Genomic DNA, 27,289 nt, shown 5'->3' with positions numbered 1-27,289 from the left:
CCATGCTGCTCAGTTAGTGTCAGCCAGTTACAGTGTCGGTTAAAACCAGTGTCACAAAGAAACTCCTGGAACACAAATACTCCTAAGGGAGTCATTTCAAAATGTCAGTAACTGTCAAGTAAGATTCCGTTCAATTCTCCTTCTTTTGACTGTGCCATTTTAGCCTAGTGTAGTGTAGGATAAGTGGTGTAATGCCATGATAACTTATTTAATTTTAAATCCTTAAATCAAAAGATGGTCAACATGCTGTCATGAGTGTTGTAATCTCCATTATTTGTTATTCGCAATGAACCACACCAAGGCCTTTGAAAGTTTGAAGCGGCTTTGGCCTCGACATTTAATGATTTGGAAGACAGCACTCAAATCTTTCATTAGCAAGAAAGAAGAATTTTCTTTTATGCCGACCGACCACGGCAAAAGTTTAATTTACCAGTTAACCCCGCTGTATACTAAATGAACGGGGCTTAACCCATTGATGACGGCTGCTGCGCGACGCCACATTGTATCTCCTGCCTGATGCTGCGTAGCGCAGCATTGTTACTTTATCTAATTTTCATGGTGCGCGCAGCATAGAATGCACCGTCATTGGTTCAAATACACATGAGGTGGGTTTTGTTGATTTTTTAAGACCACGTGACCACCCAAAAGTTGTGTGGTTTGCCGAAAATCACGTCAAAAATTAAATTAAAGTAATAAAAAAAATATGCCGGCTGTGTCCACCATAGTGTATTACAGAACAGTTAGTGGCGTTCGGTGCGCAGAATCTAGGTCTACTATAGACTACTGACAAAAATCACACAACACATTGCATCTATTTATTAACAATATTTATGAATTTAGGCTATATTTTGCTGCTCCAACTCAAATTCAGCCCAGCCAGTGTCGGTTTGTAAGCGCTAAGGGAGCATGTTTAAATAAAACCTGTGAACCTTACCTTTTAAATGTATTTTATTTTATGTTTCTATGTCCTACCCAAGCTTAGATATTAAGGTTTTGGTAGATGTTGACAATTCATACTATTTTTTCAGAAAACCCTCAGGCATTAAGGACATGCATCTTAGACTGCCATAGTCATCAATGGGTTAATATGTCACCTTGTTCATTGCTCTGATTGGTTGTAGTGCTATCCAATTGCGAGCAGTGGCATTTGAAATGCAAGCGTGAGGAGGAAACATAAATGACAACTGATAAAGGTTTTTTTCTGCTCGTGTTATGTTTGGATCAACAGAAACACAAATAATCCAGACACATTGCCCATCCAGCAATGACATTTTGGATTGCTGTTTCCAACAGGAAAGACTGTAGGCTACTCGTGTACAACCTGTTTTATTTGCAGAGGCTTTTTTTAAATATATGTGTTCTTTTGTTCTTTTTCTAATGACCTGTCGTATTCTCTTCATTTCATCAGTCCTTGTTGTTTTACCCACAGCATTTCATTTCTCACAGATATTCTCCCATATCGCGTTTCTTAGAGTGATATTACAGAACTATGAATTGGCTGTAGCTCAACAGTGTGTGTTTTCCTCTTCCTATAACACCTCTTATTCCATGGCTTTACATTTCTCTTAGCGCTTGCTGCCACTCTGCTCTCTGTCCAAACACAGAAACCAGTAACACACGCTAAACCCTCCTCTAGATCTACTTCCTCTAAACATGTTTGCACCCGTTGTCATTCGCGCATTTACTCATAGTTGATCACACGCAGAACGCCCACAAACCAGAAAGTGCAATTTCTCAGAATGCTCATGCAATTTAGCATACTATTTATTTTGGATCTTAGTAGATCAACCCCAAAGAGTATGTGTTAAAGCTGGGGTGTGTGATTTCTGATTGGTCAAAGTTAACATGAGATGTACACTTTGACCAATCAGAGCGAGGCTCCGATTCTCTGTTCTTATTGGCTGTTGGGACTGTCCATTCACTTTGGCACAACTCTGTTGGTGTAGAGCGTGTCAGGGAGGGACCATAGGGGAGGGACTAAAGAAAAAGAGTGCAGCAGTTGGGGTATTTGGATTCAAATCTCTATCCCAACTGCCATTTTCTCCTCAAATCCTTCACCCCAGCTTTAATGTCGTCTGTATAAAAATGCATGTTAATGTAAATACCTCCCAGTGGCTGAAGACGAGCTGTGGACTGGCCAATCCGCTGGTTCTCTTGCGGATCTCATCGGCAAATCCAAAGCTCTCGGCCACAGGAAGGACCGCCTTAATGATGAACATGTCAGTCCCTTCCTTCATCTCCTCATGGAGGACACGCCCCTCTCTCTTCCCCAGCACACCATACACCCGGCCTGGGACAGGACAACACATACAGTATGGTCAGGACACATGACATCATTATGAACTCTGAACCACCTGACTTGATAAGATACTACTTTAACTATCCGGAGGGAAATTAATAATAATAATAATAATAATAAATGTTATTTATATAGCGCTCTTCTCTCACTCAGAGCGCTTAAATTGTACTGTAGTTGCAGACAGTAATCTACTCTGTTATGTAACCCTTTTGTACTTATTGCACCGTGGGTTTAAACGTATTTTCAACTCTGCAGTATGTCTGGCACATATTGCAGAAATTGACTATACGGTAGACTTGACTTGGGTGCTAGACTTCTTGACAAGACGGCCACAATCTGTTGAGATAAACCTTGTCTCATCCTCCACCATCACTCTCAACACCCCGTCTTGTTTTGTAGTTTGTTAGATTGGCCATTGTTCGACCTACACATTTAGATTTTCTCTGTGTAGCAGACGTTTATGGACAATGCTCTCTTACCCAGCACTTCAGCGGTGGCCATGATATCGCAGGTATACATAGCAGCCATGAGTCTCTGGGGCTGGGCCTGGAAGGCGCGGCGGCAGGCCTCCTTCATAGTAGCAATCAGCTGTCCAGACACATCTGGCCTGGGGCGGGCCGCTCTCAGCCCCGCTGACGTGTCCTCCCCCTGTGTGGACGTCTCAGAGCTCCCTTCCACTCTGCTTCCTACTGAAGCCTCATGGGATATGGAGTCCTGATGCTGTGGTGGGAGGGTTGTTGACTGGATGTCCCATCTCTCCACAGAGAAGCACACTCCCATCAGAGGCTCCTCACACATGGGCCCGGACAGAGCTGCTAGCTGGAAGCCGCTAACGATGCTGTTATCAAAGTCTCTGTTAACAGCAGCCTGGGCTCCAGTCTTGTCTGCAGCACTGTCCAGACACTGCCACACGGAGGGCCTCTGGTAGCCCGTCACACTGTTCAGCAGAATGTTGGGACCATATCTGAAAAACCACAACAGTAGCATTATGAATAGCAATACAAATCACTCATTTGTGTCCTTACAAACTACAAAAGAGTACAGCTTCATTCTAAACCATTTTCATAAATTGACACCAGTGAATCTCTGATTTGAAGTGGCATGAAACACTCTGTATCTACCATTACACAAAACCTATATTAATTGACATTCTTAGGAACCACTTGGAGAAAATGCAACAAGAAGCAGAACAGTTGATATGAATCAAGCTTTGAACAATGTCAGACCTTAAAGCAACTCAATTCTCGTCTATGTTCAAGAGCTAGTTAGTAACTTTTTTCTGTTTGCTGTTGGCAGTATAAACTGGGTTCATCACACCTTTTTAACTGAAAGCTGCAGACAAGAAACTAGGTTGATAAGAGCCGTAAAGGTGTTAGCTTGAAGATCCAGAGGGGGAGCAGAGGGGAACTATAGAGTCTGTGTGTGTTTATCACTATGAGTAGTAACACTCAATAACCATTACATTAGCACTGAACTAATTCTCATTTATTTATTGACAAGCAGAAGTGAATAATAACACACTATTTTTCAGCTAGGTGTTTGATTACCTTTAATTCTTGAATAAAGCCCAGCCTCTAATACAAGCCAGCTAGAACAACAAATGAAGTGCGTTAACTTTTACATAATGGAACAATCTATATAAAACCAACTAGCAAATGGAGTAGTTATGCACTTTAAGTATTATTTGATGATAGCTTATCACCCCTTGAAAGAAATTAAAAAGCACTTATTGCGTGAACAACAATATTTCTGTACAAAAGAGAAACTCAGAGAAGTGGAGAAGAACGTTGCATGTGACCCATGTCTATGTTACTACAGTGTTAAGTCCGACCTGCGCGGACCAAAAGCCCAGATCCTCTCCACAGCGTTCCTCCACTTCCTCCCCTGCAGCAGACTCTCCAGCTGGGCCTTGAGTCCAGCGATGGCCCCCAGCACGCGGAGGTTGACGTCCACACTCCTGCCCTCTCTCAGAGACATGTTGACCTGCTCCACTGTACGGATCAGCTCATTGCTACGCTCCAACAGACAGGTCACCTCTAGACAAAGAAAAGCACATACAGTAAGTATATTTACATTTTACAAGTTATCCAATAATATGGAATAAAAAAAAATGCCTTATAAAGAGTAGAATGTGATTGAATTTCATGAATATGGGTAAAACGTTTGTGTGTTGGATCTCATCAGATTTTCTCTAAATGGGTAACAGGAGTATGTGATAAATGCTGATAAGCCTCATAGCTGGTGGAAACAGCACTGGACCGGCACCATGTCCCAGGTAACATCAGGGACCTTATCTTGGACTATTGCAAGAGTTACAAGCTGAGAGTCACCTCTGGGACAGTCACATCTGAGTGGCATCGGTTGGAGAAAGGGATCATCACTGGATGCACTATTTCAGTGATCCTCTTTGCCTCGGCCATGAACATGCTGGTCAAGTCAGACGAAGTCGAGTGCAGAGGTCCGCTCACCAAGTCTGGAGTCCGCCAGCCCCCCATCAGAGGCTTTATGGATGACCTGACAGTAACAACAACGTCAGTGCCGGGGTGCCGATGGTTCCTTCAGGGCTTGGAGAAGATCATCACCTGGGCTCGGATGTGTTTCAAGCCTGCAAAATCTAGGTCCCTGGTGCTGAAGAGAGGGAAAGTGACTGACAAGTTCCGCTTCTCTCTGGACGGCACCCAGATTCCATCGGTGACTGAGAAACCCATCAAGAGCCTCGGAAAGACCTTTGATTGCACCCTGAAAGACGCTGCATCCATCAAGGCCACAAATCGGGAGCTGGAGGCATGGCTGACAGCAGTGGACAAGTCGGGTCTGCCTGGTAAATTCAAGGCCTGGATTTACCAGCGCGGTGTTCTCCCCAGGATTCTGTGGCCCCTGCTGGTGTACGAGTTCCCTATAACAACGGTACAGGGCTTCGAGAGGAGGATCAGCTGTTATCTCCGTAGATGGCTGGGCCTGCCACGAAGCCTGAGTAGCATCGCTCTGTACGGGCACAACAACAAACTGAAGCTCCCCATTAGCTGCCTGAATGAGGAGTTTATGGTTACTAGGGGTGTAAATCGCTGCTTTCATCACGATACGATATTAAATCGATTCATTAGACAACGATATGATATTTGCCGATATCTAAAATCTGCTGCGATACGATTTCGATTCGATTCGATTCAGGGGCCTGCGATCGATATGAGACGATATTATATGCCCATTTAACACAAGATGGCCTATCTCGTTATCTAACAATACATGTTGATAATAGAATAGCCTTCTTAATTGTTTGTATAATTTTAATCCATTGTATGCATTCTGAACACTAAAGATCTTGAAATTAACAGGATAAACAACAAATTTAAGCTGCTACCTCGGCTATTTCCCTCTTTTTGATGCATTTCATTTAATGTCAAGGGGACTTCCTTATAAAATACCTCTATGTAAAATACAGCTAAAAAATATTAGCTTGAATTATTTGATTGAAAGATTAATATCTTTCATAAGATTAATATCATTCATAAGATTAATATCTTTCATAAGATTAATATATTTCAATCTCTTACTATTATTCATATCTTAAGGTGTAGTGGCAGTAAACAATGCTTGGAGTGACATTTGAGTAGTTTTGGGCCGTGTAGGGTTTCAGGGCACAGGACTGAATTGGTGGATTCCTCGCTAGCTTAGCTCATTAGCCTAATAGAGCTATCCTCTTTAGCTGAGGCTGCGGTGGCTTGTAAATTCACCCTGGGGAGAGGGTGACCGCCCCGGGGAGCGCAGGAGCTTCTCACCGCTGAGAGAGCAGCCGAGCCGCGCATTCTTGGAACTTTACACTGCGAGCCGGGCAGCGCTGTGCTGGACAGCCCGCGGGGATAACAGCCGAATGCCCCGCTAGCTCAGCTGCTAACCCCGCGAGCCTGTCGAGCGGCGCGCTGCCCCGGTAAGCGCCGGCTCGACTGCTCTGTCAGCGGGGATATATGATCCTCTGCCCATGGTGCAAACACCGACAGGTCTGTTACCGATGGTTTCAGTGTCCGAAATGAACTTTGATAATCATAACAAGCGTGAAAAGCCTGCTGCGGTTGGGCGGAAATGGTGTCACAAACTAAACAAAATAAAAGCATTATACAACATCGATTTGTATCGTCTATGACGTCTTACCCAGCCCATCCAACCTCTTCTGCTGAGGCAAGGTTGACGCACCCTCATGTCTTTTGTGCCTCAGAAGAGGAACCCTAGAGCATATCCTCAGCTGTTGCCCAAAAGCCCTGGGAGAAGGACGCTACACTTGGCGCCATGACCAGGTGCTGAAGGCGATAGCAGAAACCATCTTCACAAGCATCACTCAGAACAAGCCTCTCCGACCAGCAAGGCAGGCGATTGCTTACATTCGAGCAGGGGAGAAGCTTAAGCCCAAGCCAAGGGGGGCAGCGGGACTCCTTGGAACCGCACCGGACTGGCAGATGAAGGCCGACCTGGGAAAGCAGCTCAGATTCCCAGAGCACATCATAGCACGCCAGAGAAAGGCCATCAAGACCACCACAGAGGCAGCTGAGAAGGCCTCTAGATGGCTGTGGATCAAAAGGGGTGATCCGTGGGTACATGCTACTTAGACACAAGTTGGGACTTGATCAATCCCGGCTGGGTCGCCTGGGTGAGGGTGTATGATGTTGTGAAACCCGAAACACCCAATGTGAGACCCGAAACACCCAATGACCCCAGGTTCCATCACTGATGATGTGTCTAAGTGCATCAATAGATGTATATTAAACTAACTGTGAGAAATGCTGATAGAAAGGTTATTATAATTGAAGTGGCGAAGTGGGTAGAAAGATCGCCTCTGGAGTGCTGGGTCGGAGGTTCGACCCCCCGCCTACCCGCCACATGTCGAAGTGTCACTGGGCAAGACACTGAACCCCAAATTGCTCCAGATGGTTCAGAGAGCGCCTTGCATGGCAGCTACTGCCATCGGTGTATGAGTGTGTGTATGAATGGGTGAGTGTAGTAAGAAATGTAAAGCGCTTTGGGGATGAGAAAATCGGCTAAAAAGAGCTATATAAGTCAAGTCCATTTACCATTTATTTGCTGAATACATGATGAACGCTCAACCAGCATTGTCTGGTAGCATTAACATTCATCTGCATCATAGCAATGTGTTTTTTGCTTTTCTAAATAACATGAACAAAATATGTAAAGGGCGGGTGGGCAACGCAGTTTGTATCAGTAGGAGGAGATGAGCTTGTGTTTGTCTCTTTCTGCACTTTTAACCTCTGTATTAACTCAACACAACATGTGCTAACTGGACACAATATCTTAAACCTGTTCACAGAACTCAATTCATTTATACCGCTGCTAAATCCTTAAAGGTAGGCAAGAGAGTAGGCAACTCGGAGAAGGTTGTTGTCAAAATTAGTGAATATCTCCTCACATCCCTCTACCTGTCAATACTGTGTCCGCAGACAAAAAAAGTCAGTGTTAATACACAACCTTGGCTCTGTAAACTGTTATGTAGACAAACCGTACCAACATGCCCGTTTACGGAGCCTAGGTTGTGTATTCACTTTTAATTACAAACAGTATGTGCAGTAAATGGATTGTGAGATGATATTCACAGATTTTGACCTAAAGTTTTTTTTGTCCCTGCCATCCATTTTTTGCAGGAGAGTGATTTTAACTTTTAGCAAAAAATAGCGATTTTTTTCCTTTAAAGCATAGTGAGAGCTTGAAGCAGGTCTTACCCTGTGGTAGGGGGATGGCCCTGACGCAGACAGTGGCCAGTCTGTTGGGAGTGGTGAGGGTGACCAGTCCACTGGGGTCCACGTGGAGGGTGTCAGACAAATGACCAGAGGCCTCTTCTTTAACCTAGCAACACAAACACACACATTGACATGTTGACGGCCACTAAACCCACCCAACCTGCTTCTAACTGACCAATTATCCTTATTTTCCAACCCTGGTAAGTAGAGATGCACAGATCCACTATTCTTCAGTTCCGATATGATTCCGATATCTGGGTTTTAGATATCAGCCAATACTGATGCAGTCCGTTATATGAATTATTATTATATTAATATCATTATATTTTGTTAGTTCTCGAGAGATCAATTGAGGGGTGACCCTCCTCTTCAATGATGTTGAGTCAAACAAATGCAAAGCAAAAACAACAATACATACACAATATACAATGCAAAAAAACATCAAATACACAACACGCTAATTAACCCATTGATGACTATGGCAATCTAGGATGCATGTCCTTAATGCCTGAGGGTTTTCTGGAAAAATAGTACGAATTGTCAACGTCTACCAAAACCTTAATATCTAAGCCTGTGTAGCACATACTGTAGAAACATGAAATAAAATACATTTAAAAGGTAAGGTTCACATGTTTTATTTAAACATGCTCCCTTAGCGCTTACAAACCAACACCTTTTTCTAAAAATCGTCAAAATTAGATGGGGGAGAAAAAATAATAAATAATATAAAATATTTAAAAATAATGTGCTAAATGAGGTTATAATCCTGCTTCCTTTTAGCATGGATAGTAGTGACTGAGTGTGCAGTGGAGGGATAAAGATAGACAGATTGAGGAAGGAGGAGATAGCTTTATTTTATTATTTAGTTCAATTATCAGAATGACTCCCGACAGCTGGTCCAAACGGCTGTATACCACGGAGATGAAAACGAAACTGAAACTTAACTATCGCCTGGCTGGGCTGAATTTGAGTTGGAGCAGCAAAATATAGCCTAAATTCTTAAATATTGTCAATAAATAGTTGTGTGATTTTCGTCAGTAGCCTATAGTAGACCTAGATTCTGCGCTCCGAACGCCACTAACTGTTGTGTAATACACTATCGCGGACACAGCTGGCTTATTTTTTTTATTATTATTTTTAATTTTTTTGATTGACGTGATTTTCGGCAAACCACACAACATTTGGGTGGTCACGTGGTCTTAAAAAATCAACAAAACCCACCTCATGTGTATTTGAACCAATGACAGTGCATTCTATGCTGCCCACGTTATGAAAATTAGATAAAGTAACAATGCTGCGCAACGCAGCAACCAGCAGGACATACAATGTAGTGTCGCGCAGTAGCCGTCATCAATGGGTTAAGAGACAAAAACAATTGAAACATTGAGACAGAGATGTAGAATGGCTGCAATTAAAATGAAATGGGTGAAAGTACAATAAAGCCTAATTAAAAAAGTTACAGGTAGAGTTCGGCAGATTTAAGATAATATGCCTAAAAAGGATCAAAGATATGAAGGTATTTAATTTAATTAGTTGCTGTAAGTTGTTCCAGGAGTCAGGGGCACTGAAGCTAAAAGCTGTCTTTCCAAGCTCAGACCGGGCTTGTGGAACATATAACATGAGCATGTCAGTGGAGCGGGTCTGATAAAGCCCTTCTGAAATTTGCAGCATTTCTGTTAAATAATGGGGACGCTTCTCGGTCAGGGCTTAATGTATAAAATTATGCCAATATGAGTCACGTCTCTCTTTAAGAGAGGACCACCCAACCTTTCCATATAAAACACAATGGTGTGTGTCATACGCATTTCCTTTTTTTTTTATCAATATATTTATTGGTTTTTCCTTTTTTTAACAAGAATAACAATACAAAAACAATAGAAATACAATACACACACAACCCCCACCCCCCTCCCCCCTCCCTCACACAAACAGACAAGAAATACAAAAAAAATATGAAATAAGCATGTAATACAAAATGATTAAGAAAATAAGCTATAGATACAAAAAAAAAAAAAAAAAAACTAAACCAGGCAAAAACAAAAACAAAACTGGGGCAAACCTCTCACGTCCAAAATGCCCATTGATTTTGACAAAGTGATTTTGACAACTAGCGTTTTCCTGAATCATGAAGCCACCTTTAATGTCTTCTTCACAATAGTTAGCTTTTATACTTTATTTTTGCAATTTTCCTTTTTATAGAACACAAACATAGAACTAGAGACAACACAAACAAACAACATGGACCTGCTCCCCATACAGTCATCAGCATTAAACAAGTACATCATCAATCATCACTGATGAAAATCAAATAGACAAATGAAAGAATGCAAAGAGAAAGAGAAATAAAGATAAAAAATATCGCAATGAAGGGGTCCGTCCCAATCTGGGCCCCCAGAACCCTCGTCATGACCACAAAAAAGTCAGTCCAGAATTTATGCAGTCTGGGACAGTAAAAAACATATGACTCAAAATGCAAGAGGAGGCGTGGCATCTGTCACATTGGTCAACAACATTTGGATAAATTTGAGATAGTCTGGACTCTATGTAACACTTTAAACGGAAATGGACTCTATGTAACACTTTAAACTGAATAAGCTGCAGCCTGGCACAAGGAGAAGATGAGGGTATAGTATGCACAGCCTTGACTCACCATTGATCTGTCAAATCTACCCCAAGCTCACGTTCCCAAGCATTTTTGCTTTTGACAGCGGAATTGTTTTCCAGAGCCATGAGTTTGTCATAAATCTTAGATATTAGTGATTTCTGTTGGGGTTTTAAGGTCAGAAGGTCTTCCCATGGTTGGTTAATACAGTAGAGAGGGAGGGATAACATGAAAAAAGAGCGGAGGCACAATGCCTAATTTGAAAATACATAAATAAATGGGATGTAGGTAAATTAAAATCTTTAGACCAGTCTGAAAAAGTAGCAAAAGTACCGTCTTTATAAAGGTCTCTGAAAACTTTAATGCCTCGATTCTGCCATAACACGTAGGAGATATTCCCAACAGATGGGGGAAATAGATGATTGTTCACTATGGGCATCAGAGTGGATGCAGAGGAAAACTTAAAATGACGCCTACATTGGGACCAAATCCTCAGTGTAGATAGCACAATAGGATTCTTAGTGAAACTAGAAGGGTTAATGGGCAATGAAGATGTGAGTAAAGCCGGTAGTGCAGAGTAGAAACACGACATGGTCTCAAGCTTACACCATAATAGATCGGGGGATTGAAGCCAATAAGTTATTTTATGTATTTGTGCTGCTGACCAATAATATAGAAGAAAATCTGGTAAGGCGAGACCACCGTCAGATGTGAATTTTTGCAGTAATGACTTTCTTACCCTGGCAGTCTTACCTCCCCACAAGAAGGAAGTAATAGTACCATCCAAAGACTTAAAAAACTTTTTGGACAAAAATAAAGGAGTGCACTGAAAAAGAAATATTGGCAAGACATTCATTTTTACCACATTAATCCTACCTATCAATGAAAGAGGAAGAGAATTCCACCTCTTGAAATCTAGTCCAAGCTGGGTAACCAATGGGGCAAAATTGGCAAAATAGAGAGAAGGCAAGGTGCGGGTCACATTAATCCCTAAATATTTAAACCCTGAGGGGCTGAGTTTAAAAGGAATATCGGACTGTTTGAGTTTTAAAGCTAAGGTGTCTATGGGATAGCATTCACTTTTAAGTAGATTAACTTTATAGCCTGAGAAAGAGCCAAATCTCTCCAGCAATGATAAAATTGGCGGGATAGTAGTCAGGTATATATATACAGAAGAAGGTTGTCAGCATAAAGAGACAATTTTAAGTCAATGCCAGAACGAGGAATGCCGTGAAAGTGGGGGAGGGATCTTAAAGTAATTGAGAGGGGTTCTATGGCCAAAGTGAAAAGTAGGGGGAGACAGCCCTGTCTAGTACCGCGTGACAATGTGAAATATTTAGACCGGGAATTATTCGTGTGGACACTGGGTTGGTATACAGAAGCCGAATCCAATAAATAAACCTGTTCCCTAGGCCAAACTGTCGTAGAACATCAAAAAGATAAAGCCATTCTACCCGATCAAATGCTTTCTCAGCATCGAGCGAAATAACAACTTCGGGCGTTGAGGCGGAATGACCAGAGAAAATTACATTTAAAAGTGTTCGGACATTGAAAAACAGCTGATGCCCTTTGATGAAGCCATTCTGTTCTTCTGATATGATGACAGGAAGAATCTTTTCAAGACGAGTTGCTAAGGTTTTAGCTAAAATCTTGACATCAACATTAAGAAGTGAGAGGCCTGTACGAGGTACAAGAAGTAGGGTCTTTTCCTTTCTTCAAAAGAAGGGATATGGACGCTTGGGTTAGAGTGGGGGGCAATGAACCACGTTCTAGGGACTCGTTAAAAACAGAGTTGAGGAGAGGGGCCAGTTTATTAATACATTTCTTAAAAAACTCAACTAGGAATCCATCGGGCTGGGTGTTTTATTGTTTTGCATGGCTTTGATAGATGATTTAATTTCTTCCAAATTCAAAGCTCATTAGCAGTAGTGGGAGCAACTTTGGGGAAATCAAGATTCTGGAGGAAAGAAGTAATTTCTGTCGTGTCTGATGATGATTCTGATTCATAAAGGGAGAAATAGAAATCCCTAAAGATGTCATTTATAGAAGCGGGATCAGAGACAAGTGTGCCAGAGGAATCTTTAATTTGTGGAATTAATCGAGAAGTAGTTTGACGTTTCAATTGATGAGCCAGGAGCCTACTCGGCTTATCACCATGCTCATAATAAGTAGTACGAGAACGTACTAAAAGTCGCTCAGCGTCGCTTTTTGTAAGGAGGTCCAACTCTACCTGCAGATCATATCTCTGTTTCACTAAACTCTGGGATGGGTTAATAGCATTTTGTCCATCAATATCCCGGATTTTAATTAGGAGTTCATTTAGCCTGGCTTTACGGGTTTTATTGCGATGAGCTGAGTAAGAAATAATTTGACCACGCAAATAGGCTTTGAGCGACTCCCATAATAATGAGTAAGAGACAGAGTCATCCTTGTTAATAGTTATAAAGTCATCAATTGAGGACAATATAAAAGGTGTTGAATGCATCATCAGACAGAAGCAGAGTGTTAAACCTCCAGGGTGAGGAGAAACGAGGTTGGCCTGAAAGTTGTATATTGAGACTAAGAGGAGCATGATCAGAGGTAACAATTGAATGATACTCAGAGGAGCTCACTTTGGGGACCAGGGAACCGTCAACAAAAAAATAATCAATGCGGGAATAGGATTGATGGACTTGGGGGAAAAAAATGCTTTAGTTTGGGGATTATGAAATCTCCAAGGGTCTACAAACCCATTTTGGACCATAAAAATCAGAAATTGATTTAGACATGGAATATTGGTTGAGAGTACGGGGATTAGAGCGGTCCAGGGTTGGATTCATGACACAATTCAGGTCCCCAGCAAGAATTAAAAGATGGGTGTCTAGGAAAAGCAGGGTGGCAAATAATCTATTTGTAAAATCTGGGTTGTCAAAATTTGGAGCATAACTGTTTACTAATAAAACCGGATTCTGGTATAGAAGGCCTGCGACAATCATATATCTCCCATTCTTATCAGCTATGATCTTAAAAGCGGTAAAATGTACCCTTTTATTAACCAAAATAGCTACCCCTCTAGCTTTTGAATCAAAAGTTGAGTGAAAGACATCACTGACCCATGGACTCTTAAGTCTAACTTGATCCCTATCACGTAAATGTGTTTCCTGTTAAAATACTATATCGGCGTTCAATCTTTTCAAATGAGAAAGTACTTTCGATCATTTAATGGGGCTGTTCAGACCTCTCACATTCCAGCTTAAAAATCTAGTAGTGGATCCAATTTCTGAGTCTGGGCAAGTTGTATTAATCATCTAAAGGTTGCGTTTTGTCAAGAATGGAGAAGGTAGATGAAAAAAGGAGATCCCCCAGGGCAGAAGAGAGAAAAAACAAAACAAAACAAAAACACAGTAATCACACAGAGATTTAACACCAGAAACAACCATAATCCACCCAAACCCACATCAATTGTCTCCATCCCCAAACGATGGAAACAGCAGTGCAGACTAGTGTTGTTTTTGTATGACAAAATATAGTCGTCAACGAACATTTATCACGTGACAGAAACGAGACGCTACGTACATGGTGGTCATGTGACGAAGACTATAATCAAATATATAATGCTTTATTGTTGACTAATAAAAATCGGACTAAATGTGGTTTACAAAAACAAAAACTCTGATAAAATATCTCTTCATGTTCATTGACAAAAACGAGAGGACACGAAATGTTATAAGGCTATTTTGTCTCGCCATTATTATTTTTGCAATATTTCTGTTTCCTGAGTCTCGGGGCTGCAAACAGGCTACGGCTTCAGATTAAAAGCATTTCACTGGCTTAACATGAGTATTTAACTAGACAAACGTGAGTTGGCTTTTATTTTGAAATAGAAGGAAGTTAGCAGGCGACGTTACTTCCTCAATCCCCACTCGCGGCAAAAAGAGACTTTAAGCAACGACGGTTGAGAGGACGGCTACGGCGGTCGAGTAGAATTTTTTGCATTCGAGAACTTATGTCATCACCTCCTATCGCTGTAGTCAGAGCGAGTCAGAGCCGTAGTCCGTCTGTTTACAAAGGCAGAACAGGGTTTTGACGTTGTGAGCGCTACACCAACTGCAGCAAGTAGCCGTTCTAAGAGTTGCTAGGCGATAGTGGAAGCCGTTGGAATCTTTCCTCGACGCCGTAGCTGTCGCTAAAACACCGCTGCTTAAAGTCCCTAATTATGGAAGATGCAGCTACGGCGGTGGGTTAACTTTAACGACTAACCAGCTGCAGCCTGAAGTTACTGTATAGGCTAACTGTCAATATGCGGCCAAACATACTCACGTCATCTTGACTGGATTCCTGTCGGATATTAACCATGACTCCTGTGTTCCCTGCTCTCCTGAGTCATGTCGAAAAAGTATTCCATTGTTTTCTGAACGAGGAGTAGCCCTGTTTGTGGAAGCCTATCCATCAAAACTATGACGTAGGTCCTTAGCAACGGTCTTTATACCCTTGACAGAGGTCTGTCTTGCTGGAAATAACAGACCTGTAGAATGCCGTGATTTACATAGGATTTTCAAAGTGCCATGTAATAAGTTCTGTCAACGAATTCCACTGTATGCAGTCTGTGCTTCCAATCTCATGGTTCAAACCATTTGTGTTATATCTTGTAATACAAAATCTGACTTCAGTTTACAAGCAATACAAGTCATACACAAACATTTTATTTGCACTTTGTTATTAGGTTATTGTAGCTCTAGCATTCAAGAACCTTTTTTCTCTTAATTAAACTTGAATGTAATGTCAATTTTTTCTGGCATTGTCATTTGAAGCTATTTTATTTAGGCCTATTTATTTTATGTAAATGTATGTCATTAGACAGGAGATTTTGAAAAACAAAGAGAAGCTGTCCGAGCTCCACCAGACTGCTGTTCAGGTTGAGGAATCCGGCATTCTTACATGTTTGGTAGCTCAAATAAACATGATGTAAATTCAATCAGAGCGTCTTCCGTGTCTGGAATTGCATGTATTCTTGAGTCTATAAGGTAAAAATAATATAATAAGATAAGATAACCTTGTTTGATTTGTGAAATGGGGGACTTAAAGAACATTTTGATTTTGGCTGTACTATACTAGGTACTTGTACTATATTAACTGGGTTAAATATAATTGCATTACTAAAAAGACTAAAATACAAATGTCATTGACTAAGACTAGACTTAAATGTCATCAGTTTTTGTTGACTAAGACTAGAAGAAAATAGTCCCAGATAATTCTGACTAAGAGAAGACTAAAAAGCTCAAGACTTTTAGTCAACTGAAACTTGACTAGACTAAAAAGAGTTTAAACGTGACTAAGACTAATAAAAACTAAAATGACAGTTTGACACAAAGACTAGACTAAAACTAAACTTAAAACAGGCCGCCAAAAACAACACTAGTGCAGACTCCGACAGGAGCTGTCTTTAAAGCTAGAGCTAACAAGTAGAACTCTGCAGAGCATTAAAGCTTAGCTATTGCTCCGGTAAACTATACAAAAAAAAAATTAATAAAAATTGAGCACATCTATAATAGTCTTTTGGCTTAATCAAATGGTCCCAAAGAAATATGGCTATGGAAAACGAATATCAACTTTGGAATAACTGAACTGTGTAAACAGTGAACAGAAGAGTTGTATGAAATGGAAAACTCACATGAATTAACAAATATTTGAAAATATTACTGCAACTTTAAATGTATGGCTGTAAACATTATAGAAGAGACGTTAGAATGCCACAGCACGAACACAGGGGCAGATAGTATGCGGTAACAGCACACACCCCCACAAAACAAAATGAACACCATCTGGACATAGTTTATCATTTGAAATGCACGTAACTTTGAGTGTCGCCATTGTATACAGCCTGTATCAAATAGGCAAACACCTGCACAATCAGCTGTGTAGCAAAACACAGACGCTAACTAGCAGCTACACTTCTGCCCTCTATAGCCACAGTGTTACCTCTCATCCAGTGGATTAAACGTCCTCAAACAGTGTCTTTATGTGGGTTTGGGGGACTTGTCGATGTATTTCTGCGCCTCCTGGGGTGAGTTTATCCACCTTCTGGCTCCATCGGACATCGTGACACGGAGTCGCGCTGGGTATAGAAGCGCAGGTCTCAGTCCCAGTTTGTAGAGCTCTGTCATGACGTACCGGTATTCTGCATGCTGGCGCTGCACCTCGGGGCTGTAGTCTTCCACAATCCGAACAGGCATGCCGCAAAACTCGAGCTGACCCCTCCGTCGTGACTCTCTGATGAGCAAATCCTTGTTCTGATAACGATGCAGGCGCAAAATGACTGGTCGCGGTCTATGGCCGGGAGCCGGTTTAGCTTTGAAGGAGCGATGGGCCCTATCGACTTCTGGGGGCTCTGGCAACATCTCGCTCCCGAAAACCTCCCGCAGCAAATCCGAAAAAAACTCAGTTGGTCGTCCGCTCTCAGTGGATTCAGGTAAGCCGAGAATTCGTATGTTTTGTCGTCGGCTCCAGCCCTCCAAGTTGGCTACTTTAGCTGTTAGATTTGTGTTGTCACCACGCAGAGTGGAACAAATGGTCTCGAGGTTGCTGACACGCTGACTCAGGTCGTCAGCAGAAAGCTCCAGGGACGAGAGGCATTGACCATGGTCCTCCACTGTCAGTGTAATCTGGTCTAACTTTGCATCGAGCTGAGCGAATGATTTTTTAAACTCGGCGGTCAGTGCCTCCCGGAGCTCCTGAAGTAGCGTGGTTATTTTCATTTTTCATTTTCATTTAACTTTTATTTATCCTCGAGAGACCAATTGAGGGGTGACCCTCATTTTCAATGACGTCGAGTTCAAACAAATTCAAAGGAAAAACAACAATACATTAACAATATTCAACGCAAATACATCAAATACACAACAACAGGTGAAGAGAAAAACAATTGAAACATTTACACAGTGGTGAAATTAAGTGGTAGCAATTAAAATTAAATGGGTGAGAGTACAATATAGCCTAATTAAAACAGTTACAGGTAGAGTTTGGCAGATTTAAAATAGTTTGTTTAAATTGGTTAAAGGATATGAAGTTATTTAGTTTAATTTGTTGCTGTAAGTTGTTCCAGGAGTCAGGGGCACTGAAGCTAAAAGCTGTCTTTCCTAGCTCAGACCGGGCTTGTGGGACATAAAGCATAAGCATGTCAGTGGAGCGGGTCTGATAAAGCCCATCTGAGATTTGCAGCAGTTCAGTTAAATAACGAGGTTATCATGGTCTTAATAGCCCCCAAGCTATCGTTAGCATTAGCGTCCTCTTTTTCGCTCGGAGTCGGCTTTTTACCCTTAGAAGCCATTTAGAGAGACGGCTGTACTTCTCTAAAGGAGTGTTTGAGAGAAACTAAAAAAAACCTGAAGCCGTTTTGGTGTGATAGTATGAGTGCGGAATGTTATAAAAAGGTAGTTTAGTGCGTCCACTCCATCTAACTCTCAAACCGGAAGTCCATAAGCATTTCCTTTGATGAACCTTAAAGCAGAGTGAAAAACAGAAAGTCCAGGAGTTTGAGACATGAATGTGATGCCTGCCGGTAAACCACATCACCGTAAACAAGGACAGACATGAAAACTGCCTAAATAATCCTTTACCTTCTATAAAGGGAGAGTGGTTTTGTTCCTATACAAATAGCCAATTTTTTGACGCATTCGATATACAAGATTTTCCATGTGAAAACGAAAAGTGAGTTTTTCCATCTATGCAGATGCAGAGATAATTATGTTCTGTGAAAAAAATATTTTTTTTGCAAAAATATTGAAATCATTAAAATGTGAAGATGGGCGTGACAGTTTTGTAGCAATGAAACAATGTTATTGATGTAAATTGTGTAAATAGAATATAGAATAGAACTGGACCCAAGATTGAACCCTGTGGACACCATTTTTAACAGTTGCTTCCCAGTTAAAGCCACAACGAGTAACTTTGTCAGTTGGCGGCCCCTTGGTTTTCTAGCGCGTGCCGGCCGTGCAAGTGTCAAATGATAAGGACGCAATATAGTGTGTTGAAAGTGTGAGGGCACGGACTCTTTTCGGCTCCGTGAGAGTGGTTAGTGACACTGCATCAACTAATGCCAGTCAGTGCCACACACACCTGATTGCAATGAGTTGATGCAGTGTCACCTAACTACTCTCACGGAGCTGAAAGATTCTGTGTCCTCACAGAAAGCGAGAGACGGCAGTTAGTATGGATCACGATGAGGTAATGTGTTTATGTTGTTGTAAATAATGACTATTTCAGATGAATAATGGTCATCTGATGAAAGTAAACTTTGTTTTAGTACCGCTCATTCATTTAGGAGTAAAGACTGCAGACTAGTTCACTCCCGTGAAATTGTGTACATGTTGCTTGGCAACGCCCTCCCGCCCGTCTATGACTCTCTCTTTTAGCTTTTCTTCATTGCATTTTCTTTTTTTCCTTTGATGGTTCAGCCCCGTTATCAGTCATTATGACGACAAATAGCTGTCTCAAACAAGGCTCCCGCTCCCCTTCCCTCACCTGGAGGGATAGGCTTCTCAAATCGCGTTGCTGTTTTAATAACTATCTATGGTTGCTGCGCTACACTGAAATCTGCGACCAATACGAATATGTGACCATAGAGCATGCATGCGCAAACCGAAAATCGGACTGGGTGTGCGACCAGACCAAATGCAGTAATAAAAACTATATAAAAACGTTTTTCTTTGCATTGATGGTCTCGTTTGCTGTTAAAGGTAATTTATGACTATCAGAGGAAACATGAGGCTGTTTAAAAGATATTTAAATGTTACTCGTAGTGGCTTTAAACTGATTGCTGTCTATCAGAAAAATAATCCCTAAACCAGCTACATGCATAATGATCAAAACCAATGTCATGCAAATTGTGATCAACAGTGTCAAAGGAAGATCAATAAAAAGGGCTGCACAGTGCCTTTTTTTTGCTGGATTGGTTCTTACATGGATTGGTGTCATCAGTTTCGATATCCGATAAGTAGATTGCAGGGCCCGATACTGATATTGGATCAGATCGGTTCCATCACTAATTAAATTCCACCTCTGGCAATGTAAAAGTCACTTTTAAACTCAACAGTAGAAATAGACATCATATGTGCCTTTTCTCAGCAAAGGCGGAGGAGATAGAAGGGATAGACCCTGTTATGAAGCGGTTATATATTGAGGTAGACTACAATGACTATGTGGTTGACTTACCTGGTAAATGATGGCTACTTTGTGCTGCCTGCCCAGCTCTTCGTTCACCATGTCCACTTTAGGAGGGCGGACCACTGTTTCTCTGAAGGGAATGATGGGCTTGGAGGCACTGATCTCAATTTTAGCAAACCTTTGAAAAGACCAGTGAAAAAACCTATAAGCGTTACAGCTAATGTGACCTGCTCATTCATCATGACAGTTTGATACTCTCTAGCATAACGTTCAAATAAAACAAACAATCAAGTGTCATTTGTACAGCACTTTAAATACATCAAAGGAAACGAAAGGATTCAGAAAATTAAAGAATAACATGCAAGTTTATAACCTTTGAATCAAAGTGTTCAATAATTATATCCATGATATTTCATATTAAAGCTGGGGTATGTGATTTCTGACTGGTCAAAATTAACATAAGCGGTACACTTTGACCAATCAGAGCGAGGCTCCGATTCTTAAAAAAATAAAATAGCTTATTGGCTGTTGGGACTGTCCATTCACTTTGGCACCGACGTTGTTGGTGTAGAGCGTGTCAGGGAGGGACCATAGGGGAGGGACCAAAGAGAACAAGTGCAGCGGTTGAGGTATTTGGAATTAAATCTCTATCCCAACTGCTATTTTCTCCCCAAATTCTCCACCCCAGCTTTAATGCACACAAGACTATTGGTGTCTTGTAACTTGGCTTAGTCCTGAATCATCATCACTACATCATCATCACTACATCTGTAAGCCGTTCTGTCCACCAGAAACATGCAGATTACCTCCCTGCAGACCCCTCACACCCTGGACACAGCCTGTTCCAACTAATCCCTTCTAGTTGCTACAGATGCAAGCTAAAACAACCAGACACCACAACAGTTTCTTTCCACATACTCTGAGGAATACTGAAATCAGTCACTGTAACACTGTATTTTAACATGTATGTACATATCATCATTGTCAAATATAAATCCAAGCATACTGTTTGTACCGTATATTGACATGTATAAATGCATAATGTGTATACTCATGTCATATACACCACCTACTCATATCAACCCATTTCATGTACATATAATATAACCTGTCACATTAATCATTCAATATTTATTGCCTCACAAAGTCAGCAGAATTTATTCTCTGGTGACCATGAATGTCTGCACAGTGGGAATCCATCCAATAGTCCAATAAGAAACAAGAGAGAAAGTCAGAGAGAAAACTACAGGACACAACTGACATAAACTTGACCCATCATCACATTAAAATGCTCCTATTCACCTTTTAAGAACTTGACAAGAATCTACTGCTAACACCGGAGTGAAAGTGTCTGCTGGCCTTGGCAACGAGATCAGGGCAGGGACAAAGTAAAAAACCATGTTAAAGGAATGTGAATGAGGAAATATGGCAAGCACAGATTTGGAGTCAAGTCTATTTCTCACTTACATAGTTATTAAAAAAACTATTTGTCCAGGTTAAAGACCTACTTCACCGGTGGGAATATGAAGGTGTATTGAACTCTGAGATCCTATGTAGTATAAACGCACAAACATTTTAAAAATCGATTCATCCTGGCCTGAGAAAAGGCAGAAAGAGTGTGTATTGGTCTCACTGTCTAACCCTACATTTCCCCATGTGTGACATCACAGATGGTAAAATGTAGGGTTAGGATTAACAGGACAGCTGGGCCAATGGACGACTGAGGGAAGAAAAACCTCATTCATTATATTATAACAGCGATTTTATAATGATAGAACGCTGGTTCCGTATGGGTGAAGTATTCCTTTAACATCTAAATGAAATCAACTGTTACCCAAAGACCTGTTTGTGTTCTTAAAATCTTGTTCCTGAGATATCTTGCAGACAGAAAAATGAAGGGCACACTCACACTGACTAGGCCATCTGTACCATGCCCAAGTATGTTTGCCCCCTAAAGTCTAGTTGGTTTGACCAGTGTTAGTGCTCCGTTCCGTACTCAAGCACCATTGTTTATTTGGCTCTAGTAGAGTTGTGAGAGGTGAGCTTGGGCACGGTACAGATGCTAATGAGCCGACACGCGCATGCACATAGAAGCAGACAGTCCTGACGACAATATATCAGTGATTCTTGAGAACCGGGACAAAAGGCCGTCTTCCATATGTAACTGCTGTTATCTTTAAAAATAAAAATATTTAAAATTGTAGATGTTATCAGGGATTAAGAATAGAATGTCTGGAGCACAATTATTTCCTAAATGACATTTTATCATTATTATGTCAAATATATGACACTTGTTATCTTCTCACGACATCCAAAACAGTGTGTCCACAGAGAGGGTTTCAATCTTTCATATGCAATAAAACCTATTAAAAATTTACTTTAAAGCCACTACGAGTAAAATGGTGTCCCCTTTGGACAAAAGCGGTAGTATTTTTACAACGCCCGCTGTCGCAAAGCTGTTTTCTAGTGAACTGAGAAGGGCGCAATATAGTGCATGTCCGTGTGTTGAAAGTGTGAGGACTCTTTTCGGCTCCGTGAGAGTGCTTTTGACACTGCATCAACTAATGCCAGTCAGTGCTACACACACCTGATTGCAATGAGTTGATGCAGCAGCGTCACCTAACTACTCTCTCAATGTCTGTAAATAATGACTTTCAGATAATGGTTATCTGATGATGGTGAAGCAAAGCAAACTTTGTGTTAGTACCAACCGCTCATTCATTTAGGAGTAAACACTGCAGTCTAGTTTCGCTCTCGTGAAATTGTATACACGTTGCCCTCGTCCCGCCCGTAGACTATACTGTATCACTCTCCCTTTCAGCTTTTCTTCATTGCATTCTCTTTTTTTTCTTTGATGGTTCAGCCCCGTTATCAGTCATTATGACGACAAATAACTGTCTCAAACAAGGCTCCCGCTCCCCTTCCCTCACCTGGAGGGATAGGCTTCTCAAATCGCGTTGCAGCGCCACACTGAAATCTGCGACCAATACGGATATGTGACCATAGAGTCCGAAAATCGCACTGGGTGTGCGACCAGACCAAAAGCAGTAATAAAAACTATATAAAAACGTCTTTCTTTGCACTGATGGTCTCGTTTGCTGTTAAAGGTAATTTATGATTACCAGAGGAAACATGAGGCTGTTTAAAAGATATTTAAATGTTACTCGTAGCCGCTTTAATGATTGAAAAGTGCTTTTTTCATCTAAATAATCTCTCATATAAAATTTTTTTTTTTTTCTTCAACACATTTATGTTTTATATGGTTTCAAAGTGGTGGGACACTTTTTGTCACCACCGTCAGACAATCCATTGAAATGTAAGAAAATCAGCCAAAATAAGGGGCAGCTGTCACTATGAAGGACCTCTTGTCACATTCTACCTCTGCAGAGTACTGCCTCCTTTCCACCGAGTAGAGCGGGTCGGATCGGAGCGGTTCGGTCCGGGTAGTTTGGCTTTTCATTAGCCAAAAGTTGGGTAGGGTACGGTTTAAGCGCACCTAACCGCTCTGAGCCGCTCCTAATTTCGGTACTCCTCTGTTGGGGTACCATCCGCCTGAAAGGGTGCCGAAAAGGCGGAGCTACACATGACGTCCGTTTATTGGTCGAAAGAATCATTTCCGCCGTGTTTAGTCACCTCGGAAAGATCATTAAATTAATCAGTTGGTTACACTGTGTCCCACTGCTACGATGTCACGTAGCTGCCGCAGCCAGCACTGTTCGCTCACTGTCTCTATCAGTTGCACCGAGTCGTCTCTGTGCGTTTAGGCTCACAACAACACGAGGGGAATAAATAAAGAAGCGGCTGGTTTGAGCAAGCAAAAACGAGAGACCGCTGGCTTGACCACAGTTGTTCAACAGCCCGATAGTTTGACCCATATTCTGGCGGCGGCTATCGCAGTCCAGCCTAAACCCCGCCCTACCAGTAAGGGTAGGGTCGGCGGTGGAAACACCACCGAGATTCTTAAAAGTGAGCTGTCCCGCTCTGAGCCGCTCCGACCCGACCCGCTCTACTCGGTGGAAACGAGGCATTAGAGTCAGACAGGCTGTGTTGTAGTTGTAGAATATTTTACATTACAAATCTTGAAAGTCCTGCGTCACAACCATGATTCGTCAACACCGACTTACAATTTCTGAAGAAGTTATTTGAAATGTTTCGATCATTTTATTTTCCTGAAGTAGTTCATACTAGCACCTAACATCAACAGAAAAAACAAATGGCTACTAGAAAAACTCTATTTGTTCTGTTTAAGAAACGTTAAATATGTCAACACCGTCAGATATAAAAAAAAATTATATTCATTTACATTTTGAAAAGATTTGTTGTGGCCTTTATCTATTTTGGTGAATATTTGTGATCACTATACATCTCATGGGTCTAGCATAAATTGAGGGAAAATGTATTTGTGTTTTTTGGTGTCTGACGGTGTTGACACAAAATAAGGAATGGCAAGCTAAAAAGCCCATTTTGATAAGGAATGGCAAGGTAAAAAGCCCATTTTGATAAAAAGGACAAAAGCTGGGAGGTTGTGTCAAACCTTAGCTCAGTAGCTTAGTATATGTTGGATACATATATGTAATTTAATTTGCCATTTTTCAACATTGCACCCTTTTTTGTCCCACTTCTCAAGAATCACTGATATATGAGACTGTTCCAAAAAAATGCATGCACACACACGCGCACGCACGCACACACAATTGAACAGCATTTCAGTGCACGTGACTTTTGTTTACAATTCATAGTCCCTTTGAGTTTTGCCTTTGTGTATATGAACCCAATCACATGAAAAACTAAAACAATGTATCCAACTCACCAAGGAGGCCGACTGTTAGGTGTGAGCACGACCTATAAAACATTTTTAACGAAACCAACCCCTACCTGCCCTTTTTGTCCTCAACTGACTTGGCAAAATGATACCATTGATACATCTTTAAAGTACACCCATTTAAATATACAAATTGTATGCAACACTGTACCCCACAGAGAGAGAGAGAGAAAGAGAGACACACTGACCTCATTCTGAGTGTAACACCCTGCGGGTCAGGCTTGTGGCCAGTGATATGTCACTCAGGGCTCAGACTGGCGAGCCAACATGCCAGCCAATGAGCCAATGAGCCAATGAGCGAGCACATTAGTCAGCCAAGCTGTCAATCAGTGAGCCAGTGGTAACTAAGATCAGATCAAGTCACATCACCTTCATCCAGCGAGTCATCAGGCCCTCCAGCCAAACAGGAGCTAAGCAGCAGCCAGCAGGCCGGCCCCTTGTCCTGCTTTGCCATGTCTGTCTAGTCTGGCCTGTCTCTAATCATAGCAGCAGTGTTACACATTGCCTCCTTTCCTCCAGCCGGGATCCCCACAATACTGAATCCTCATCCTCCACTGACAAGTATACACTACTTATCTTATATGATCCTTTTGTACTTATTGCACCGTGGTTTGGAGAGTAACTTAATTTCGATTCCTGTGTATGTCTGTCACAGAAATTGACAATAAAGTTGACTTGAAGGACAAAGGCTTTCTGCCAAATCAAGTCTGTCAACACAAAAACTGTACTAGGAGCCTCATCAATTACGTCATGTAAGCTTGTATTTTCTGTAGGATCGCTGAATCGCATCTTGCTACTGGCCCGGTGAATCGGTTTCTATATATACAGCTCTTGAAAAGAATGAAGACACCACTCCAAATGATCAGTGTCCCTGCTGGATCCACTACATCTATTGGTATGTGTTTGAGTAAAAATTTTCTTTTTTAATTTATTCTTTATACTGCAGACAACATTACCCCCAAATTCCAAATAAAATATCTGTGGAGAAATATCTGTCCAATATATATCACAATAGGCATCGTATCGCAATGTTTGTTGATATATCATATCGTGCACCATGTATCCTGATGCGTACCGTCTGGTGAAGCACTTGCCAATACCTAGCCCTATTTTACACTGCACATGAAGGCTGGGAATGTTCCTGCTTTTTTCCAACTCGCAGATTTTAAAGAGCGATCGCAACCGGGGGATTTAAATATCTCTGAGGGAGCAGCCAGAGACAACAAGGAGCAACACATTGGATTGGATTTGAAATGTTAGAGGCGGTAATGTTAAACGTCACACTTGACGCATGACGATGCTGCTTACATTCTTGCATCACACCCCCTTCTTTCATTCCTGGATGGGGAATGATAAGTAAATGCACACACTACTCACTTCTCCACCAATTTGCTGTCCCTGCTTGGTCCAGTGTAAATAAAAAAAGCCGGCATATTGGAGGAGTGTCGTTCCATCAATATGCCTTAATATATGTGTAAAAAGTACTAAAGAAATCAAAGGAGTCCTAAACCTCTGCCCTTTTTCTTCCTCGAGAGGAGGAATGTAAATGAATAAATCTTTGCTGAATGTATATGGCCATTTGAAAACACAGAAGTCACAGTTATACAAAATCAAGTTTTCTGAATCTGAAAAATCTCAAACAATGTGCCTGCCTGTTAGTGAGCCTGTGAGGAGGCCGGCAGCGTCCAGACAGGAAGAGCAGTAGTCAAAATGTAATGATAGTGATAATGATGATGCTTAAATTGGAAACGGATCAGTGTCTCTCTCAGAAGCCCCCCTCGCCCCCAAAAAAAACGACAATCAAAGAGAAACAACCTGAGCTGGACAGGAAAGACAAATAAAAGTATGGAGTAGAATACAAAAAAATAGCAAACACAACCATAAGGATCAAAGTTACTAATAGGGCTGTGCTTAAATATCTATAAGGCATTATATCACAATATTTATTTTCATGATATATGTATCCAGAGGCGACCTTAACGATCTGGGGGCCCCATTCAAGACCTAGTGTGGGGCCCCCCACTTTTTTTGTATTTTCTTGAAAAAAAAAATCTTAATTTTATTTTAATTTTTTAATACATATTTATTGTGCATGCTTGTGCATGCTTCCTGCAAAAAGAAAACTGTAGATTGTAGAGTTTTATGAGATGCTGGGCCACTGGGTGCAGACTCTTAAAGGGCCCCCCCACTCCTACCTATCCAGTCAGGTACACTGACTTTTCAGCACATATACAATTAATGGTAAAAACATATTAATGAAGTCAGTTTTTCTCACAGGATTTAGGGATACTGTGGGAGGGACCCTGGTCCTTGTTGGGGGGTCCGGGGGCATCCCCCCCGGAAGAAAATTTGTGCCTTTTGAATTAAAATGCATCAATCTGGTGCACTTTGAGGGGAAATTTAGAGGCTATATCAAATCCTGAGATGCAGCAGGAACATTATTTTTCAGATTTTTCTTAATCAGGCAGCACTCTTTACTCTGCTACTGTAAAAACAGTACAGTAGATTGGTCTGCAGACTCATGTTCTATGATGGAGAGACTCATTTCAACAGATACAGGGTGGATAGCTACTTTTTATGAACAGCATAGAATTTACACATAGAAATCATATTCCTGTATGTGTGTGGGGGCCCTAAATGCTCATCATGAAGCCCCTTAGACAGAGCTACTAATACTGTTT

The 27,289-nt window shown here is 41.4% G+C and overlaps 1 protein-coding gene across 1 annotated transcript in view; it reads right to left on the bottom strand.

The window, feature by feature from the left end:
* Positions 1-27,289, bottom strand: part of efl1 (elongation factor like GTPase 1) — a 96,753-nt gene that overhangs the window by 6,569 nt on the left and 62,895 nt on the right. Inside the window, exons 18-22 of the mRNA XM_080034230.1 lie at positions 19,835-19,964; positions 8,026-8,149; positions 4,131-4,335; positions 2,779-3,263; positions 2,106-2,290 (exon numbers count right to left, since the gene is read on the bottom strand). Of these exons, the coding sequence (XP_079890356.1) occupies positions 2,106-2,290; positions 2,779-3,263; positions 4,131-4,335; positions 8,026-8,149; positions 19,835-19,964 (1,129 nt within the window). The remainder of the gene's footprint in view (positions 1-2,105; positions 2,291-2,778; positions 3,264-4,130; positions 4,336-8,025; positions 8,150-19,834; positions 19,965-27,289) is intronic.

This window comes from Ammodytes marinus (genome assembly GCF_949987685.1).
Source record: "Ammodytes marinus genome assembly, chromosome: 1".
Taxonomy (NCBI): Eukaryota; Metazoa; Chordata; class Actinopteri; order Uranoscopiformes; family Ammodytidae; genus Ammodytes; species Ammodytes marinus.
Note: the sequence above shows the minus strand (reverse complement) of the source record. Positions and strands in the feature narration are given on the sequence as shown.